Source organism: Xenopus laevis, chromosome 3S, assembly GCF_017654675.1.
Source record: "Xenopus laevis strain J_2021 chromosome 3S, Xenopus_laevis_v10.1, whole genome shotgun sequence".
NCBI classification, from domain to species: domain Eukaryota; kingdom Metazoa; phylum Chordata; class Amphibia; order Anura; family Pipidae; genus Xenopus; species Xenopus laevis.
Window position 1 is genome coordinate 98472339 of NC_054376.1, and position 23728 is coordinate 98496066.

Genomic DNA, 23728 nt, shown 5'->3' on the forward strand with positions numbered 1-23728 from the left:
CGAATTTATTCGGCAGGCGCAAATGGACGCCGGCGTCCAATAAACCGGACACCGGAGTCAAAAACGAGACGCTAGTGCCGTTTCGGAAATTTGCAAATTTTTCGGCAAAGTGAAATGCCCCAAATTCGCCCATCACTAGCCATGTACAATGTCAGTATGATCAGTAGACATACACAGCTAATTTCAAAACAGAACAGCAAACAGTTTAATTATAGGTATAATATTTATAAATAAAACAAGGTACAGAGGAAGCAGAAATCCCCACATCCTCATATTCATATATTCTTCAGATTATAGCAGGCCATACACATTAAGATACCCTTGTTTGGCAAGATCGCCAAATGAGCGGATCATTGCTATTTGGTCACTTTCATCTGGGCCAAATTGGACTGATCCATCAATTAGACTCTGGCCAAACAATCAGATAATAATTATCATCTATGCAGGTTTGTTGGGGGAGGACCGAATCAATGCGACAGCACTGGGCAATATGTTTGTGCTCTAAAAATATATGATAATAATTTTAATGCGCTGATGCAGTCCCTGTCCAACAGGAGTTTCAAACCTGCCCATAAGATATCTGGCTGAAAATCACCCATCGGAGAGACCCAACACATGGCCAGAAAAGTTTCTGACTCAGTCTGATGGGTCCAAAGCTACAGCTTAAACCTGACCTGACCAGCTTTAGTCTAACATCCAAGTATAAAACTTAAGGGTAACTAAACCATCCCTGCATTTGTACTTGTAAAAGCACCTTTAACTTTGACCCTACCTATGAAAAATGCTTAAGGTTCAGTTGCACTTCATGCTTTAGATACCCTTTCTTTAAACAGACGCATGCCTTACTAGCTATAAACCAAGGGACTAAAATAATACAACTATTAAAGTATATAATACATGGGCGACGGTGATATGAATTTTATTTGATTTACAGAATAAGCAGAAAACAGTTTCAACACAAGCCCTATGTCTTTTACCCAAGCTGAATACAGATGTATATTGCCCTTTTAATAATCTTGAGAATATAAATTTGACAAACCATAAAAAATATTCCAGAAGCAGAAACAACAAGTCTGCTGCATTTATCTGCAAAGGCTTGGTATGGCTCTGGCTTTCCTGATATTGGGTTTACTCGTTCTTTCTTTGAGTATTTGGCTTCAAACTGAGGGCGAATTTCTTCCTGGACAAAAAAAAAATATTTAATGTAATTAACAAATTCATACACATCTTTCTCTCTCCATCAAAAACTTCCCCCACGTCTGTATCTGTAAGACCCTAGCCACTGGGCATCCACAATTAATGTTGCCAACTAATATATAGTGAATAAAGTACCCCCTCTTGTAAAATATAAGGATATTATAAGTTACCGAGGAGTTTTATGACCATATAAAAACACGAGGCCGAAGGCCGAGTGTTTTTATACAGGTCATGGAACTCCGAGGTAACTTCTAATATCCTCATATTTTGCAACTGGGGGTACTTTATTAATTATAATACACAAATTTCAATGAGTCATGTGACAGAAATGACATCAGAACTCACCGTTTATAACTGATGACATCAGAACTCACCGTTTATAAGGATATAATTTACAGGATATTCATGGCTTTTGTGTATTATATATATATATATATATACACTCACACATATATAAAGTACTGCCTACAGTTACTCCTCCACCTATTTTCCAGTCCACATTTGGGACTTGCAAGTAAGGAGCCATTGGGCGTTATAGTATCACTGTTGGTTTCCCACCATGGAAATAAATTGCTGTTCCAGATATGAAGAACGGCATAAAATGTATTTTTTTTTTCAAGAGTCAAGTTTTGTTATACCAACCTCTTCTTCTTCCCAGTCTATTAAGTCCCAATCATAGGCAATTACTGCTCTTCTTCTTTTCCAAAACTCCAGAAACACTGTAGCTAAAAAAGTATGACACATTTTAAATGTATTTTGCATATTTACAACAGCAGCCAATAGGTTTTTAATGATTAGTGAGATTCTCTGTATGGGTATTTGCTATTGACCTCTTTCATGCTGGGCACCGTTGACTATACCAGGAAGCACCGCATAGATTAAAGAGTAACCCAGAACTCCAAACTGACAATCAGATATATATAGTACTATAGATTCTAGATCTGCAGCAGTTAAGTGGTTAAATATGTTTGCATTTATCTAATGGAAACATCAACATGTGAACATTTAATTATTACACCTTATGCTTGCAATTTTAGCTTTGACTACATTGCCATGGTCTCACGAGTTGGCTGGCCACCTATTGCCATTTAAACTATAATCCCCTATCAAAAAGCCAAAGGAGGTGTAGTTGAGTTGAAGGCATGGTCTGACACAACTAGTGTTTAGTCAGCCCAAACAGGGCTTTAATTGAAACATTCCAGAGATATTTTTAAATATGTGTGTGCAACTTCAAATGCTAGTGCCCACAATAAACTATGCTAACTGTTTATGGATATTAACCACTATTTATTAATAGGAAATACTATCACATCAAAGCTCAAGACAGGTAAGTGGGTATCTTCACAAAGGAAGGTGCAGTGAAAACTTGCATTAGTGCCCCAATAATTTTGTTTCCCAAAAAGTTAATACCTACCCCAAACTGCCATAAAAACAGCAAAGAACACTGTTGCACTATTGTCAAACAGATGGGTAACCTGTAATACAAAATACATTCTAGAATACGCATTTTAAAATCTTTGCAAAGAAAGTAAAGCATTTAAATTTGTGCTTTTATTAGGTCACAACCAAGGAGGACAGATGGTCTGTGTGGCTGCACAAGGCTCTCAACTGCTCCTATAAATGATTTTGTAGTGTGGCCACTGGTGCAAGGCTGAAAGAGCAGTACTAGTAATAAGCACAGGGACCCATGCTGACTGTATCTACCTGTTAATTCATATACAACATTGGAGTTCTTCTACTGTTAAGCTAGTTAAACATGTCCAACTTCTAGCATACCTACAGTACCAGTATTCCCAGTTTAAAAAATCTGGATATTCAAGGACAAGCCTTGAATACTATGTCACATTCAGCCTGTACCCCAGTTACTTTTGTGTAAGCCCAACCCATTTTCATATATTAACTGAAAGAATGAACTGCAGTTTGGTGGGTTAGATACCCCTACTCTACAAAGATGTTTGTGGCAGGTACTACTGAGAAGTCACCACACTTGCACACCCTGGCTCTCTGGAATCCGAATACCTGGTGCTTGACAAAGGGGTTTACCCCGAAACGTTGCATCTTCGCTAAATAAAATTAGCAAGAGCTTGTCCCTGCTTGGATTTAACCTGTGTGATTGTGAAATTCCTTCTACTTATGACTTTGTGGCAGGTACCTCATTCCTACCAACTATTTATAATACTCATCGCAATTACATCTTTATTCTTACTTATTATAACTGTACCATGTTTGTGTTTATGCCGTGTAAAGCACTGCGTAGCAAAATATATGAAAGGGGAAAATAAATTCTACCCTTCATGTAGCCTTGAAAGGGGAGAGGATTGGATATGAATACATCTGGAGCGTTGTAGGTTGCTCATCCCTGTTCTGTACACCTATACCTGCCCAGTAAATCACTGCTACATAAGACCTATGAGCTTGTGCTTTTTACCTTAGTAACATCACTGTGCCAAAATCTGCCTGAGCAATTATTAAATAAACTGCAACAGAGACACGAAGGAAGTGCAAAATCAAATGTGATCAAAATCTGAAAGATTAGAATACAAAAGATAGGATTCCATTATACCCCTCCCAAAGATGGTCTAATTGTACAGTACCTTGGCATAGATGCAGCTGTCTGACAACCTCATGTACGGGCAGTATTTGTCACACAGGGGACACATAGTAATGTTTGTGGCTTGGCAGATTTCTCTACTGCAAATACAAGTGCAACAAAACAATACTGTGAAAAGAATTTTGTGCTTCTACTAAAGGGATTGCCAATAATCTGACATAATTTTTATATTAATATTTATTGAATTGATCATACTGGCTGATAAATTCAATTGGTCACTTAGATCAATTTCAACAACATTGCAATGTACTGCATTTCTTATTTTAAGAGAATTACATTTTCTGAAAAATTGAAACAGATATTGATTCGATTTGCTCACAAACATATATGGCCAAACTGCACTGATCCTAGGGTTGCCACCTTTTGGCTGTCTAATTCTGGGCAGGGGCTGGGGGCCATGACGTAACAGAGTGGAGCAATGATGCAATAGGCGGGGTTGTGATGTCAGGGGCGGGGCTGTGACGTGGCGATCGGCCTATCGCTGCGTCAATCATAGGAAATCCTGCCTGTTTTTCCTAATTTGGAACACAGGCAAGCAGTTTTGACCCAGACAGCCCTTCAAAAAACGGGCTGTCCAGATCAAAACCGGAAAGCTGGCAACCCTAACTGAACCATGGAATATTCAGTCAGATGGCAGTGTGAAAATATAATACAGTAATGGTAACATTGAATATTCACTTTTAATTATTACCTGACTTGGCAGCTGTCTAGTGTAAACATGCCATAGAGGAAGACAAACAAGCCAACAATGGCTGCTGGGAAAAGCATTCCTGTGTACCAGCCAAGCCATGCAAAATACAGACCTATCTTCTCACCGAAATACCGCCTGTTAAAAATACAATAATACAGAAAATAAGCACATTACTAATCAGTGTCGTCAGTGTCGGACTGGAGGCCCACCAGGACTTCCATTACAGGGCCCCTCCACCCCCCTCTTCTGGGCTCCCCCCCCCCCGGGCCCCTTACCTCTGTCACCATCCTCTTGGAGGACCCCACCCCAGCCAAGATCCCCCTCCGGGCCCCCTCTCGCACCAGTGAAGTGAGCTTATGGTATAGTGTGCCCCCCAGTCCGACACGGTTACTAATGAAAGCAGAACAATTGCAATGGAACCCAAGAAGTTTAAATATAAAAACGAATTATCTTTGTAGTTACCAAATTAAAAAAAGTTATTGGACAATATGTACTATTTTTAAACTTAAAAAGGGAATAAAAATTATAAAGTACTGTACAGCCTCATTGCACCCCGCTTAATGGTTTTAAAAATTAATGGTGAGCACAACTTTCCCTTGTTTGTTATAGTTATACAGGAGCAGTGACCAGCTCCTTGTTGTAGCTCCCACCCTTCCCAGCTATAGTCAGGTGATGCCAGTGGTGGCCAATAAAAGGGCAGCCAAGTTTGGGAGTTTTAACCTTGAAAGCAGCTAGTAATTTGCAGGTAAAACTTAGTCCCTGTGTAAAATGTATAATGAAGCAATAGAATTCTTAATGAATCAGATGAAAATTGTGTGTAGGACTGGCCAGATATGGGATGACTTTGACGTATTTGGCCAGCTTAAATATACAGTATATCAATATAAGGACAAACAATCCCTGTTTTGTTTAATGGGTAAGGCATTTTTAGTATCTTAAGGCAAAATGGCTCAATGTCCTATATATATTGATAATGGGTTGCATGCAGAAAGGCATTGAGCCATTTTCGGGGGAATGTAATAAAAATCGCTAACGGAAAAACTATTCGCAATGCGAAAAGTTATGCCTCTGCGCGAACAAATTTTGCTTTGTGCGAATTTAATATAGCTTTTGCGAGCCCGGAAACTGTTTAGCGACCACTTCCGACAGTGAAAGACCGTTTGCGAATTTTATAGTTTGCGCCAATGCGCAGTCAATGTAATAAAACTTCTTACTGAAAAAGTCGTTATGTTTGCTCCAAAAGATTACGACACCTTCAAGCACTTCTTATGAGTGCGCAATTAAAATTCGCAATGCGCAATTAAAATTCGCAATGCGCAATTAAAATTCGCAATGCGCAATTAAAATTCGCAATGCAATAACAGTTTAAGGAACAATATTACATTGCGAGATGTGGATTTTTAGTCTTATTGGTGCGAATTGTTTTGCTCTTTGCGACTTTAATTACATTCCCCTGTGTTTGTGCCTTAAGCTATTAAAAATGCCTTACCCATTAACCAAAACAGGGATTGTTTGTCCATATCTTGTATTTATAGGAATCAACTTTATACAACTACAAGGCACCTGACATCTGTTATTGGTGTATCAGAATGAACTTCCTTACCTGACTATATCGAGTGGCTGGTACTTATTCCACACTCCACAGGAGGCCCAACATTCAAAAAGCAGATGCCTATGATTTTGTGCTCCATGTGTCTTTATTGAATTTTTGCTTCTATAACTCCCCTAAATGAAAACCAGAACAAATAAATAAACATCAGAATAATCAGATGAGATTTTTTATTGGTATTCCAAGAACCCAGGACAGTCACAATGCAGGTAAGCTTGCATGTGGGAAAGGGAGAGTTATCATGGCTCCTTGCTGTGTCCTGCAAAGTTGCCCTGCATTGCACAATTGGACCAGTCAGGTGACCATTACACCAAGGGCTCACTGGACACAGTTCTGTCATAGTGTGTGAGATACAATTGGTGGGTAGTGGAAGTAATTGGCCTATTACCTTCAGATCCAATCATATGGATCCATGGCCAAAGGACTGGATAAGTGCAGTTTGGTAATTTGAGGTGGGAGTGACCAGACTGTACATGAAAAAGCTTGTCTGGGAATATTTTTTTTTTACACATTATGTCTTACTAAAAAGAAAATTTTCTTACCCATAATCACAGAATTATGAAGGCCATTTAATAAAAATAGTCTAAAACATTTAGACTGTAAGCCCTACGGGGTAGGGTCCTCCGGCAATTTGTCTCCTTGACACTGAGCACTTAATCTGTATTGTAATTATATTTTATATTTACGTGAATTGTATTTTTAATAATGCGCTTATTGTTACTTTTTATTTCAATGACCCCTTGTTTGTTACTACTAATTTATTGTTTTGTTGTACAGTGCTTTGCCCTCAAGGAGCGCTATACAAATAAAAATATACATACATAAAAAACACCTCGTCCATTAACTCTGAACATTCGACAAAATGAATGCTCTTTTAAGCCAACTGCAAGATCTGCTGTAAATATACACATAAAGCATAATTTTCCCCTATTGGGGCCACTAATTTTTGCTGCTTGTGTTAAAAAATGGACATCACATCTCACCCACTATACAATTTCTGACTTTTTTCCTAACATGTTACTCTCCAGGTATCGACAGAAGTTGACAAAGTCTTTATTGGCAGCAACTCTTGCCATGTTTATGTTTTCCATAAAATAAGAAATGGACAATGCCTAGTGTGCCATTGATGAGCTTTCAGCGGCTATGGCAACCCAGCCAGTCAGGCGGCCAAGGAAACCCCAGCCCTCCTACCACAACCTCCCATGCATCGCGACGGGATGAGCACACACAGAGGCGTGCCGGAGGGGGAACAAGGGTTCGGACTGGGTGTAAGAGAAAAAGAGGCACGTGCTTGGCACCCCCATTTCGTTGCGCCATAGGCACATACTTCTTTTGCCTAATCCTATTTCCGGCCCTGGCTTTCACTTTGTGATTCTTAAACAGATACAAAACAGAACTGCTAGATGGACATTTTTGCCCCAGCATCTGTCATTTTTTTTGAAGTGAGGATGCAGTAAATTTAGATCAAAACAGCAGAAGGAGCAGGAATTTGATCATATGTGAACACAGGGCTATAGCATGATGCCTTAAAGGTAAACTATACATTCGGAATAGCTTTCATATCTATTAGCCAGTAATCATAGGCAAATGGGTGAATTCTTTTTAAACAGTGTACTTGTAAAAAGAGTTGGGAGTATAATTGTTGACAAGTATATAAATATTGGAGCCCTAAAATAAAGGGCAAAGCTCTTGAATGAGTTGGACATAAAAGATCACACATTTGGCAATTGATGTCTTTAGTTTTAAGTAAACAGCAAGTGACAGGAGTCAGACTGCTCTCACAGTCAGATTCCAAAGGAATTTTGTTCTTAATACTTTGCCTTGATTGAGGGATTTTTAGTGTTATCCTATTTTTCGCCTCTTATTTTATCTTTGAAGGGTTTCCCTCTGAGATAAAATTGTCATTTATAGATTTTACATAATTAGGAATGCACAATAAGCCAATAGGTTTTATTCAACAGTTATCTTGTGTTATACTGTAGGTCTTTTCTTGTATTTATAAAGTTTCTTAGTGCAAGCAGTTCTGCCATACGGTCATCAGAAATGTTCTTCTAACCAACTGTATCTATGTATAAGCACAATTATACCTCATGAAGGGGGAAGGCAGCTTCATACGTGCAGTTTGTGAGCAATCGATTCAGTCCTGAATAAAAGGGAACACAACAGAAAAATCACAGCACAGTAACATTTAACATGGTAATCCAAGGCTATTGTGATACGAAAATCTATAGTTAAGTGTATGAGTATATATCGTTTGTGTGTGTGTGTGTGTATGGATGATTGGTTTCATTTGGAGGGGTTGAACTTGACGGACTTAGGTCTTTTTTCAACCAGATCTAACTACTGTATGTTTGAAACTGTGTAAGATGTAAGAGTTACAGGCTACATATAAACATGCAAAATAGATATTCTTTGCATCTACCATAAGACCATTATCTTATACAAATGGATGGTTCGAGCCAAAGTCCCGGTGGTCTGGTATTGACAGTGTCGGACTGGCCCGGCAGGATACCGGGAAAAAACCCGGTGGGCTCCGACCCCTAATGGGCCCCCACCAGGCCAGTCCCCCTTCCCGATCATACTTCAAAGAAAAAAAGGTTTTTCTATGTGCCGCGCAGCGCCATTTGCGCATGCGTGTGGCACCTTTCAATGAGGAGCGGCACCTACATGCAGGCGCGCCAAGCAGCGCCTTCACGCAAGCGTGCTCAGCGCGTCATAGTAGGGAGGCAGGGGGGTCGGAGGGGGCCCTGGACTTTAGTCCCGGTGGGCCCCAGGCCCCCCAGTCCGACCCTGGGTATTGATTTAAAAGTTTATCCATTTAAATGGACAAGGGCATAGGCACACATGTTTTGAGGAGGGAGAGATATTTATTATAACTTTTTTTTTTATATATGACCTTCCATTACCTAATCATGGTTGAAGCATATTGGTGTGGCACTATGACTACCACCAGCAAACCATGAAGATTTCAGTGGGCACTTCATCAGGATTATATAGGGAAGCAATGCCCACCCAAAAACATCACTGGTAATTGTGGTTGTAATAAATAAAGTAAGCTCTCTGTTACAGTACAGTACAGTACTATTGTATTTTGTGACATTTACTGTACCTAGGGGGCAGATTTATCAAGGGCCGAATTTCGACCATCGAATTAAAAAACTTCAAATTCGAATATTTAAATTGAAGTTTTTCCAGCAAATTTGGCAATCCTGCAATCGAATGAAATCATTCGAAACGAACGGTTCGAACGATTTTAGTGATCGATCGATGTGTAAAGACTTATAAAAATGTTGTAGAAGGTCCCCATAGGCTAACATAGCATTTGGCAGGTTTAATTTGGCAAAGTATTGAAGTCAAAGTTTTTTTTAAAGAGACAGTACTTCGATTATCGAATGGTCGAATATTCAAATGATTTTTACTTCAAATCGAAGTCTAAGTAAATTCGAAGTCGTAGTATCCTATTCGATGGTCGAAGTATCCAAAAAATTACTTAGAATTTCGAATTATTTGTAAAAACTATTATTTAATATAGGCCAATGCTATACAGGTATAGGATCCCTTATCCGGAAACGAGATATCTCCCATAGACTCCATTTTATTAAAATAATCCAAATTTTTAAAATGATTTCCTTTTTCTCTGTAATAAATAATAGCTTGTACTTGATCCCAACTAAGATATAATTAATCCTTGTTGGAATCAAAACCAGCCTATTGGGTTTATTTAATGTTTAAATTAATTTCTAGTAGACATAAGGCACGAAGACCCAAATTCCGGAAAGATACGTTTTCCGGAAAAACCCAGGTCCCGAGCATTCTGGATAACAGGTCCCATACCTGTATTAACTTAGGAGGCAATACGTGAGCTACTCTTTTGCTGTAGGGTAAAAGGTAACTTAGCTCACATGTTCACAATGGGTTATCTAATACATAATACAAGTATAGGACTAATTATCCAGAATACTCAGGACCTGGGGTTTTTTCTGGATTAGGGATCTTTCAGTAATTTGGATCACTATACCTTAAGTGTACTAAAAAATAATTTAAATATTAATTAAACCCAATAGGAATGATTTGCCTTCAATAAGGATTATTTATATTTTAGTTCGTATCAAGTACAAGGCACTATTTTATTATTACAAAGAAAAATAAAATTCAAAAATGTAAATTCTTTTGTTAATATGGAGTCTAGGGGAGATGGCCTTCCTGAAATTCAAAGCTTTCTGGATAACAGGATTTTGCATAACAAATCCTACACCTGTACATATTTATAAAATGTATTATTATACATGTGAAATAAAAGGGATGCAACTTTGTTCCCAGTTTATTATTAAAATAATAAAAGCAGATATGTGTTACAACCATATATTAGAGAATTTAATAACCTAAACAACATAAACAAAATTTGCCCAGGGTGTTGTAACCCATAGCAACCAGCAAGAAGCTGTTTATGGCCTACTGTTTGTGCTTATGCTGCAAAATTATTAATCACTAGGAAAAATTCACTTATAGATAAGTCTATATGAATATATAAAAGGAGATATGCTGGAATTGGGAGGAAGCAAATGATTTTCCTCTACAAAAAGGATTCAGTAACTACTGCAGTGTTAATGCACAGTTCATTTAGTATTCCATAGAGAATATACAGCTTTGCACTCACAATAAATACAGTGAATGGACCCGGATAATTTATAATTAATAGTTTGTGATGTAAGCAGTCAACTATAGGCAGGACACACATACAGTATTTGCACATGTACTTAGAACATACTTAAAATGTCAAGAGAAATGCTTAAATGAAAGGTCACTAAAATGTCTCCTAAAATAAAGAAGCTGGAAAAATGAGAATGGTCATTGTTATTAAGCGTATGCCAAACTGCAATGACGTTAACACATCCTATTCACATATAGATATTATTTTCATTTTGTAGGATCCTTGAGATAATATTTTATTAGTGTGCTATTTTCAACATTACATTTCAGGTGTGCTTTGAGTTCAAGACTTACAGCAGGTGTACATGGTTGTACTAGGGTAAAACTGTTTGGTCCTTTGAAAAAAAAACAAGAAATGTTGAGCAGGCACTCAAAAAGGCAGTCAGTCTTCAACCCGGCAGTAAAATCAAGTAAAAAATGTTTATTATGTCACATAAAGCCTTACGCATTTTGTGTTACACAAACTTAGGGGCAAATTTCTCAAAGGTTGAGGTGAATTTTCGAATGAAAAAAATTCGAATTTCGAGGTATTTTATGTGTACTTCGACTAGGGAATAGTCCAAATTCGATTTGAATTCGAAATTTAAATATCGAAATTTATCATGTACTGTTGCTGTTTTAGCCTATGGGGAACCTCCTAGAACAGGGGTGCCCAAACTTTTGCAACGAGGGCCAGATTTGGTGAGGTGAAAATGTATGGGGGCCAACCATTCAGCCCGAAATTCTTTGAACCATTAACATTAAATTACAAGAATCGCGTAGCCGTAGCATTAATATTTGGGCACATTAGTGAAATGATCTGCCACTTGGTCTATACTGCTGCCTGTGTGCTGAAGGTGTTAGCATATTACTGCTATAGGATTCCTGAACGCACTGTGCTGGGGGCCTCATTATTATTAATTTCATGATGGAGGCTGAGGGCCGGTGTAAATTTGGAAAAGGGCCGCAATTGGTCCCTGGGCCGCACTTTGGACATGCCTGTCCTAGAACCTATTTGGAGTCAATTGGTGGACTTTGAAAATTGAAAATCGACCTATTCGACCAAAAAAAACTTTGACATAATTCTCGGTTTGAATTAGAATTTCGAAGCTTTTTCAATTCGAAATTCAACCCTTGATAAAAATGACCCTTAGTTATAGGCTAGTTAGTGTAACTTATATCTTCTTCTGGGCCTGGGTGCAGGGTGTGCACCCGCACCCCATGCTCCCCCGGTAGTTACGCCACTGATAAAATGCTTAAGCCTATATGTGACATAATAAACATTTTTTATTTAATTGTACTGTGTGGTGGAAGACTGCCTTTTTGAGTGCCTGCTCAACAATTCCTGTTTTTTGACCACTCCCCTAGCTGAAGGCTCAGGGTGGTGCACCTGGGCCTCTTCCATTACTTGGTGAGTTATTACTTGATGTTGGACTACTATTCCCTGTTTAGCTTTGGTTCTTTCGTCTAACAAGCTGACTCGGAGAGAACTCAGTGAATTTCAATGCTCATAAAAAGTCTTAAATCCCCTCTTAAAATCTCCCATTAAATCAAGTGAAAATGCCACCCAGCATTTCAAGAAAGTGTCTTGTCCAAATAGCCAAGGCTGGTGATACATAATGACACTGCTCTGCAGGGGGAAAAAATCTGAAATTGCAACAATAGGCCTCACCCTTTAAAGGGAATATATGCCCCCCATTTGACATTATTTCATTAAAATATGCTTATGTAAAAATATGTATAAACACTACTTTTTCATAAATAAATATAAATGTATTTTTATTATACATGATTGAAAGAAAACCACATTATTCTGATGTACCATTTTGCAGCATTCATTGGCTGGCTGTGTAACGCAACCCCTCTTCACCTTATTCCATTTTGAAGTGATGGATTCTTGGACTTGCCTCTACACAGATTCTCTGGAGAGCAGAGGGACTGCAAGTTCCAGAATTCATCTCTTCACAGTGGAACAAGGTCCCAAAGAGCACAGACTACCATGGTTTCCTTTCAATCTGTGGAATCTACTATGTCTGTGTAAAAAATACATTTATAAATAGAGTTCAGATGCACTTTTTTTTACATATGTCCAACTAAATTAGAAAATTTGATAGTTATTCTCTTTATAGACAGTCCTGGGCAGGATGTTTCATACTTGAGAGTTGCATGCATAACAGACATTTGGTATTAAGTGTGTATAAATCATGCAACAAACTTTCCAAATTCCTTGGCAATGCATCAACCAGATTTGTAGTTTTCATCTGAGACAGTAGCTCAGGAATGCTGCAGGCTCTGTTTCCCCAGTGGCATTTGTTTGAAAATGATTTACTGGTTTCAAATTATTTTGCTTTATGTTTTTGTACTCTTTATAATTTATTTTAAAGGCAACTGTTAATAAAAAAAAAATGTTGGTTTGTACTGTCTGTTTCATAGTAGAATCGCACATTTTCCAGTGGTCCTGGAAAAAATGGCAGGAAATCCATAAAAATATAGAATTAGGGAAAAGTGTCAAATTAACTTTATCTCCCAGTTCTCAAAGGAATTAAACTCGGCAATAAAATTTTTGTTTTTTCTCTGATATGTAATACGCTACTGTGTAAAGGTAATGGCCCACGGTAACCCTCGCCTTGATAAGGAAGGCTTTTCCCCAAATTAAGCTGGGTTGCTGCAAGTAATGAGTTTCATTTGGGGAAAGGGAAAGGCATTTTCGGGAAATTTGTGTCAAAACTCCCCATGTGACTGTACCCTTAAAGGGATGGTACACCTTTAAGATAACTAATTCTAAGCACCTCAGAAATTGGCCTTCATTTTTCTTTTTTTTTATAGTTTTTGAATGATTTGCCTTCTTCATCTGACCCCATCTAAAAATGCTACAAATGTATTGTTATTGCTGCTTTTTATTAGTCATCTTTCTTTATAGGCCTCTCCTATTCATATTTCAGTATCTTATTCAAACCAGTGCACAGTTGCTAAGGCAATTTGGGCTCTAGCTACCAGATTCCTAAAATTGCAAACTGGAGAGCTGCTGAATAAAAAGCTAATTCAAAAACCACAATTAATAAAAAATGAAAACCAAGTGCAAATTGTCTTCCTACTAAATGTTAATTTGAAGATAAACAACCCCTGTAAATTTAAGCAGTAAAAAAGCAGCATGGTAGGGCAGCAATGGGGAGCATGACTGGCTTGTAATTCTGGGGTCCTAGGCTCGATTTTGTTTAAGAAGTCACCCAAAGTTTCCTCACGAAGCAATCTCAGGCGACTTCGGAAAGCCAAAGTAACGGATATATTTTCCCATCTGCAAATAACACTATTGCTGGTGGAAATCATTTGAAGAATGTTAGTTGCCTGTAGAGGAGCTGATTTATTGCGGTTGACTAATCTCCTTGTCCGCCATAGCCCTTGTTGCTATTTTGTAATTGCATAGTGGAACATGTGCTCACAAATCAGCAGTTCTGTTTTGAATTATGGCTAAAATTCAAGCTGCTTTCATCTATTAAATCCTTGAAGGCACAAAAAGCTCCGGGTCCTGACGGATTCACAGGCCCATATTACAAGGCTTTTATTAAAGAATTGACCCCGCATATTGTGAACTTATTTAATTCCATAAGAGCAGGAGACCGGTTTGTCCCAGATTCTCTTAGAGCCTTCATAACGGCTATTCCCAAGCCCAATAAGGATAGCAACTTAGTCGAAAACCACAGACCGATTACGTTATTGAATCATGATATGAAATTAATAGGGAAAATACTGGCTAAACGGATTAATACGTTTTTATCTGATCTACTGGACAGTGATCAAGCTGGTTTTGTCCCTAACAGACAACCCTCTGATAACATTCGCAGAGCTATTGATCTAATCTCTTGGACCAGTGAAGGGGGCACTCCTGCAGTGCTCCTTTCACTGGATATAGAGAAAGCCTTTGATTCTCTGTCCTGGGATTTTCTTAAGTATGTCCTGCTTCGCTATGGGTTCCCAGAGACTTTCCTGTCTTATATCCGGGCTCTGTACGACTGCCCCACAGCTCAAATAAAACATCAAGGATTTCTTACTCCCCCCACTGTAATTGCACGGGGTACCAGACAGGGGTGCCCCTTGTCACCAATTTTATTTATGATGGCAATGGAATATTTAGCAGCTTTGATAAGACAAAACCGGGATGTCACTGGGATTTGTGTGGCAGATCAAGAACATAAATGTTGTTTATATGCTGACGACTTATTATTGACTTTATCGAAACCTCTGATATCTCTGCCAAATTTATTTAATGTTCTGGATAAATTCTACGGGGTTTCAGGTCTGAAGATTAATGTGTCTAAATCTGAGGCATTACCTCTTAATATGTCTCCTAGTATGATAAAATTACTGAAGCTCAATTTTGATTTCGCCTGGACGAATACGTCTATTAAGTATCTAGGAATTCACCTTACAGATTCTTATGGCACACTCTGTGACACTAATGATAGAAATTTCATTAAATGCCTCATGGATGACCTGAAGTCCTGGGAGAATTTTTCAGTTTCGTGGTTTGGCAGGGTTAATATTATAAAGATGAGTATTTTACCTCGGATTCTTTATCTGTTTCGCACTCTCCCGTTAGCACCACCAGCTGATTGGTTATCTAAATTGCAAAATGCTTGTTTCCGGTTCATTTGGAATAATAAACGGCCTAGACTTGCTCGGAGCCTATTATATAGGCATAGAACCATGGGGGGATTGGGTGTCCCAAACCTTCGTGAATACTATATGGCTGCTCAGTTGGCTCAAATGTTGAACTGGTTTGTTCCTCTTCGACCTCCCAAGTGGGTTGTACTGGAACAGGCTATATGTCAATGTAATTCTTTGGGGGATTTTCTTTGGACACATAAGCATTCGCATAGGTCAGTGTCTTTTCCAACTATACAGCATACATTGTCTCTATGGCGCAAAATTAAAGTTGATCCCCATTGGATCTCTAAACACCAACCGATGGCGCCTTTATTTGATAACCCGATTTTCTTGCCTGGGCTTCAACCGACTCAGTTCCGTTGGTGGAGTGATAATAACTTTACACATGTACGGCATTTCATACTACATGGCAAAATAATAAGTTGGTCAGTTTTGAAGGATAGATATAATGTCCCAGATCGGGAATTGTATAGGTATCATCAAATCAGACACTATTTGTCTTCGGTGCAGAAGAAATGCTCCTTTGGCTCTAACACTTTTTTTGAAGCGTTATGTCTCCATCGCCCGCGTATGAAAGGCTCCCTTAGTTACATATACCATCAAAGCGTTAATACCCAGCCCTTCACCTCTCTAAAATTTGTGCAAAGATGGAATATGGAACTGACGTTGACGTTGCAAGATCGAGACTGGCAAGATATTTTCTTGAGTGCCAAACGTGCTTCCACCAATGTTTTAGCACAGGAAACTGTATATAAAGTTATCAGCAGATGGTACTTAGTTCCGAGTCGCGTTGCTAAATGGAACCCCCAAACTAGCCCTAATTGTTTTAGGGGCTGCTCCGAGACTGGAACGATGGCCCATATATTTTGGCATTGTACCAGGGCACGTCGCTTATGGATCCGGGTGTATCACTTGATATATTCAGTCCTGCAAGTTAATTTACCCAAACGGCCTGCTGACGCTCTCTTACATAGGAGAATTGATGCAGTCTCTCGAGCCCAACACTCTTTAATTACACATTTTTTCACGGCAATGAAGCAGGTGATAGCAAAAGCGTGGCTGTCTCCGACTTTGGCTTTTTCTGATGTGAAAACTAGGATAGATGGAGTATTTATTATGGAAAAGTTATCGAGCATAATATTAGACAAGCAGGACCAATTTGTGAAGGTTTGGGACCCCTGGATCACCTACCGCTATCCGACTGGGCTTAATCGATCGGTACTAGTTTATTGAGTACAGGTTGCAATGTTTCTAGGTGGGCAGTCATTGACTGATTAATCCCCACTCGTATAGCCTGGGTTGCTACGGCAGTGGACTTTAACCCCCCCCCCTTTTTTTTTTTTTTTTCTCTCTTTTTTCTCTTTCCCTTTCTTTTCCTTTCTTTTTGCTTTTCTTTCCTCGGCCCTATGCTTTGCAGCTTTTCCTTTTTCTCTTGCATTCTATGTAAAAAGGGAAACGTGTACTGTTTGCTCTTCGTATTATTTAGCCTTGACACCTGTTCAATATTCATGCTCTGTACTATGCTTGTTGTTACGGTTGGCCACAGCTGTTTTATTGCTCGCTACAGAAGCGATTTCGATACTACCTGTATTTATGTAGTAACTGTAACAATGATGCCAACTTTGTTGTTAAGCACGATTTCCTCAATAAAAATTATTGATACAAAAAAAAAAAAAAAAAATTCAAGCTGCTTTCATAAAACAGAATTGGGATCACAGTGATCACAGACAGTTTCTAAAACGCAAGAGGGTTAATAATTAGCAGGGATCATAAAACCTATGGCACCACTACACTGGCACTTAAAGCGTTTCAGATATTATATGCGATCACTGTAGCCACATATCCATATTACATGTTGATCTATGCCAAGTATTTACTGGAAACATGAAGCACCGTAAGAGCAAAGAGATCCTTGCACATAAAGGGTTCATTAATAAGCTTGAGATAAGAAAGCTTTAAAATTAACACTAATTATTCAGATGATAATACACATTTCATAACTTGCATACATGTCCCACCATGATACATTATGCATCAAAAAACTGAAAACAATTCCAGAACGTATCACAATTTCTCAAAATATCTATTAATGCAGTGCCATATTAACATTATGCTAAGCTAATGAGTTTTATTACTGCTTGTCACAGCACTTCTAAGGCCAGCAAACACAGAAGGAATGCTAATGTTAAAGTGGTGTACCAGTCAGCATTTTTGGAGTCTTTGGAGAACAGTTAAAAACTGACACATGATTTAATGATATTTACTGGTGAAATAATTTCACAGACTTAGGGTTTTTTAAAAGTATGCCACCATAGAAAATATCTCTGAACATAGCCTTATGCTGTATTATAATACTTCCCACTGGCTCATCATTTTTCTGCCCTGACACTTCATGACAAAGTCTCTCCAGTCAATCGGGAACACTGATTAATTTCCCCAAAGTCAACAGCTCCTCTGTGATCACTATTCAATTTAGAACATTTAATTAGCTAGACAAAATGAAGTAGCTCATATGAATTTAGAAGAAAGCGTGTTCACAATCGAGAACTTCAGGCTATAAGAATCATTCATGCGGCACAAAAAAGACCAATAATGCACCTGCAGTGATGGCAAAATTGCCCAGCAGAAAGAGTCACCTTCATCTTAACAGAAATTATGCACAGGCTGGAAACACACAGACTCATGCAGTTCCTTGCTGCTGAGTCTTATTTAACACTCCAATGCTTAAAGTGGGCCTTTCACCTACACATAAAAAGCTGCATAATGAAAGTCCTTTGCAACTTAAATATGGAACCCCAACATTTTTTTTCATTTGAACATCCATACCTATTATAAAGGTGTTTAAATATCTGAACTGTCAATCAAATATTACCTGCCCCGCCTCTATGCCCATGGCATAGAGGAGGGGCAGTCAATTACTTTCACTTTCCATTCAGCACTTTCTAGATGTCACTGCTCTCCTCACATTCCCCCTTCCCTCCTCAGGCTCTATAATTGTGTAGGACACTGCACATGGACATTAGGTCCCCCATTCTGGTGCATACACAAGATTTTGGGGTGATACAAAATTTCCCTTAATAACTGTGTCCACAAAATGGCAGCTGCCTGCTTGCTGTGATTGTATAATTCCAAGACAGAAGGAAACAAAAATGTAATAATAAATACAGTGTAAGTAAAGTTTATTTTGCTCAACTAACATGATAGAAAAGAATTTGAAATTATTTCTTAGGGTGACATGTCCCCTTTAAATAAGACATTGTGGTTGACTTCCTGTAACTTCCAACAAAATGAAATGATTGGGCGTAGAATAGTTTATAGCTGTGTCCAAGGTTATAGACTTACGGGGAATGTAATAAAAGTCGCAAAGAGAAAAACAATTTGCACAAATAAGAATATATATCCGCATTTCTCAATGTAATATTCTTCCTTAAACAGTTATTGCATTACAAATTTTAATTGCGCACTTATAAGAATTGCTTGAAGGCACCACAATCTTTTGGAGCAAACATAACTTTTTCAGTAAGAAGTTTGCACTGGTGCAAACTATAAAATTTCAGGTTCGTAAAAAAGCTATATTAAATTTGTAAAAAAGGAAAATGTGTTTGCACAAAGGCATAACTTTTCTCATTGCGAATATTTTCTCGTTTACAAATTATTATTACATCTCCCCACTAGAGTGCAATAAAACATATATACAGGTATGGGACCTGTTATCCAAAATGCTCAGGCAGATAACAGATTTTTCCATCAATATAGTCAATACAATCACTTGAGTGTGCCTAACAGTTGGCATCCCCAAGTGCAAACAGACTTTCTTTCTCCTTTAAGCATTTCCCATTCTTTTGAAAGGCAAGCAAAATTAGGTAGATTAAGGATTAGGATTCGTTTAACACACTGTATGTGCTTTACAAACTCAGTTACCATGTGGTTGAATGTTGTAATGGTGGTTGAATGGTAGTCAAAATACCACATATGCCATAGCCATAAGAGACCTAGTTGATAGGGAAGTATCTAAGTTTAGCGAGGAAGTACACATTTGAATAACATTTGAATGCATGCGGCAGAAAATTGCTTACCAATTTTATTTTTCCCCTCTTCATATTTGACTCTTTGTAAAATATGATGTACAATTCTGGTCCTTGTTGCATTGTTGAAAAATGTGTCTTTATTGTTTATTATGAAGCTATAAAATAAAACATTTTATTATTTATTATTGCATCCCATGCAACAAATTAATGAGAAACCCCCCCTTCAGCATCATTTAAAAGATATATTCTACAGATTGAAGATGAGCAAATATGCTCCTCTGAGTTCTTTTGTTCTGAATTTCTATATTAATAGTTCCACGGTCAGATCGGAGCAGGGTCATTTATAACATTTGCAACATAAATATTCACTTGTATTAACATTTTATTTAATTATAAAAAGACTATACAAGTCATTTCCTATTCGCTTGGGGAGAACACTTAAGTTACAAAGAGTATGTCCCTTAGTACTCATCCACGGAGCACTTCTGGCCGCAGGAATAGCTATGCTGGGCACAATGTGATGGATAAAAATAATCCAGCATAAAGTGCACAGGGTAGTGCTGGGGTGCAGAAGGATAAGACCCCAATGCAGTTTGTGCCCTCTGCAGCACCCTAATTTGCATATCTCAATGGCATGCAAGTTAAGGTGGCCATAGACGCAAAGATCCGCTCGTTTGGCAACATCACCAAATGAGTGGATCTTTTCCCGATATGCCATTAACAGGCATGGCTATATCGGGGGTAATCTGATTGTTCGGCCGTATGGCCGAACGATCAGATTACGATGTGCGATGGGCTCCGGCGGGATCGGTCGGGTCATAATCAAACCTAACCGATCAACCAAACGACCGATCTCCGCCGGACAAAGATGTCGGCACACGCCACACATGATCCGAAAATCGTACGAATCCTTGATTCGTACAATAGGATCTGTGTGTCTATGGCCACCTTTAGGTAATGGGGACAGGGTGTGCTTCTCTCCCACCCCACACCTCAGATCACAGAGACCTTTAATAATTATACATAGGAGGAAAGTAGTGTAAAAGTGCAAAAAAAGGGTTGCATTGGGTCATTTTTATGCAGGCCCAGGCCTCCTTGCAAAAAATATTTTTTGCCCACAAGGCCTCAAAAACTGTCGATCATCAGTTAAAGGCCAAAGAAAGTGCTGTTGACAGAGGGGTGGAAATTTATTAGGCACCCAAACTAAATATAGTCTCTAACCTTAAACCCTGGCGTGCACAGTTGGAAATGTTACTATACTGTGCATGAACCAGTCTTGGACCAATAAACCGGATGAATCAAAGAAATTTAATGCACAGCCATTGGAACTCCTGTGATATTGCAGTGCTTATAACAGAAGGTACACTGGGCTGTTGTGGGTTTCAATGCCAGCACTGGATTTAAGGTTAGCAACTATACACACTGAGACTTAAGTGACCATTGCAACCACTACCAAAAAAAGTAAAATTATAGCATGCAGGGAGTTGTTAGACCATAAATGCCCTTAGTATGGGTAACTCTACTGTATGGCTGAGTTTCTGGGTAAGAATTATAAGATGGGAAAGTTTATAATTACTCCTCCAGGTGTGTAAAACTAGGGCTTATGGTTACATTGGAGTTATATGTGGTGCAGGCAGAGTTATAAGACCCCTAGCAGTATAAAAAGCTAATATCTCTGGTTCTTGCTCTGAACCCCCCAACCCATTGATAAGGGTTGTAAGCATAGAGCCTGGTCCCAGAAGCTTATTAAAAGATCCTGTAAGGTTCTAACCAAAATGAAGGATAGAATTGGCAGAGATACACTGATCACTGAATAGAAACTATAGGCCAATGAAATCTGACTTACTGATGGATCCTCTGTTGACTAAATGGTGCAGTGTAACAGTCATTCTCCTCCAGGTCTGAAATTTTCTCTCTGTCCAGTCTCATGGGCTTTTTAGGTAACAAACCTCGAAACCTGCTCAATTGCTTCTCCATCCTTATGTTAAAGGTAAAATAACAGCAAATAAGTTCAAGGTAAATACATGCCTTGTGCCAGGCCTTGGTAACATTCTTATTATTAATGGATATTGACACTATTTGAAATTCCTACTCAGCACTTTTTTTTTTTTTACAAATCAACATATTTTGGGGGCTATAGATGTAGCCTGTAAGATATGGAGATTTGAAAAGTGCCATTCCCATGATATTGGGTCAGCAGCAAATGTCAAAATAGTGCTCATTTAAATTATATAGTATTACACTGAAATCCAACAATTCTTTGATTTCTTGTTGGTAATTTGTAAATTATTACCTATATTATTGTATTTTTTTTTTCAATTTAAATAACATTACTTCATCAAACATCAATAATTGAAAATACTTTCTATAAATATATTATATTTTTTTCTGTCCAGGAACTGCAAATAAAATACTGCAAATTACTGTAAGCAACAAAAGTCGTGTAAGATATGTTTTCATCCTGCAGGGTGCCAACAATGAATCATATCTGACCTCTATCTGAAACTAAGAACCAAAACTACTAAAATCTAAATTGTTTATCTGGTATCTGCGCTGCAGTGAGCCCCACACAGCCTTGCTTGACTACCTTCACTTACGCAGAACAAATCGTTTTATAAAGGATATTAGAGCTTAGAGCACAATATTTTCTAAAGCAGGGTAATAAGAAGTTTTTGAAAATAAAAATTTTTATTTTGGTATTCCTGGACCTTGAAATAAGCAACATTGCTGGAAAATGTAATGTTAATGGTTGCTTCTTTTCTCTGTTGTGCATTATGTAATGCGTTTAATAACAAGTCCAAGTGGATATATCATAATTGAGAAACCCAGGCTTCATTCTAATGGAGAGACTGCCTTCTCACACATCAAACTATTAATCTACTGGAAAGCCAAAGAAGACACCAAAAGATTCCTGTGTTGTATGTGCGTATGTAGTTAGCTAACCCTAACTAAAGTGGCAACTACATATTTTTATAAATTTTAACTCAATTGTACAATACTGCAGGGATTGAGAATTACTCTAAATCTCACCTGTAATTCTAAATTAAAGTCCTCCTGTTACAGACAGGAGAACATTTAATTAAATAGTAGTAAATTAAAATCTAAGTACCAAATAAAATGCACCAGGACATTAGGAAATATTATATATATATATATATATATATATATATATATATATATATATATATATATATATATATATATCATTTTTTTATTTTTTTTCACAAGTTCATGCTTAAATATGGTAGGTTCTTATGAATTCTGCCAAAACACAGAAATGATTAAAAATGGACAAATACAGTAGTGGGTGGTTGTGAATATGCCACATGTAAAAATGGCAAACCAAATGTTAATAACTTTTCTTTTACTGATTGGATGTGTTGGTATTTATTGGGTTAGGAAAGATTCTCACACCACCTCCTTACTAGACCTCTACTATGGACTCAGCCAACCCTACTGCTATACAAGGCCATCTCTAGACTCTACTATATACAGTACATAACTATTTGGCTGCTGAGTTACCCTGCCATCTGTTGCTAACTTTAACTACACTTCTATCTGCCTGTACTAATATTTTGTATCGACATGTACACTCCTTCTTGCCTGACAGCCTCCCTGCTCTCTGTTAAGTCTTAGAACCCTACTGGTACCATATAGATTTGATCTGCATGCTAAAGACATTATTTGCCAGAGTAAATGTATTTCTAGCATAATTGCTTACCTAGTCATGAACTTGTACCGACAGTGCAGGTAATAGATTTTTCTCCTGGAAGAACAGCAAAAATGAAGCCAGTCGAGAAGAAAACCCATCGTGAGTTACAGTATGAACTAGCAAGGAAGCAAAGGAGATTGAAGATAGAAGCCTGTAAGAGGTGGAGGACGAGACTAAAAACAGAGGTTAACACAGACAACAGTCACAGGAGACTGTCTTGTAACCAACTGTAATTGCTCTAGGCTGTAAATAGAACAAAATAAGACTCATCTATCGCAAATTGATGCCAGATCAGTACCAAACAAATGCCCATTTGCTTTTGTTATTCAACCCTAATGGATGAAGCAACAATATCATTGAATTACAACCCCCAACATCCTTGATACCCTTCAGCTATCATGGATACTAGGAGGAATAGTTCAACAGGAGACTGCAGGATGGAGAGTCCTAATATTAGGTCTTACTGATGCCATTTCCCCTTATGATACATACTGTCTCACAATGCAGTCCTATAAAAAGATAAAAT

At 38.1% G+C, this 23728-nt stretch overlaps 1 protein-coding gene across 1 annotated transcript in view; it reads right to left on the reverse strand.

Annotated features, from left to right (window-relative positions):
• The window catches only part of LOC108712387 (anoctamin-4), an 88349-nt gene that overhangs the window by 13582 nt on the left and 51039 nt on the right, over window positions 1–23728 (reverse strand). Inside the window, 10 exon segments of the mRNA XM_041588673.1 lie at window positions 1040–1180; window positions 1840–1922; window positions 2612–2672; window positions 3792–3888; window positions 4500–4634; window positions 6103–6224; window positions 8196–8251; window positions 19539–19645; window positions 21337–21468; window positions 23212–23256. Coding sequence (XP_041444607.1) covers window positions 1040–1180; window positions 1840–1922; window positions 2612–2672; window positions 3792–3888; window positions 4500–4634; window positions 6103–6224; window positions 8196–8251; window positions 19539–19645; window positions 21337–21468; window positions 23212–23256 — 979 coding nt within the window.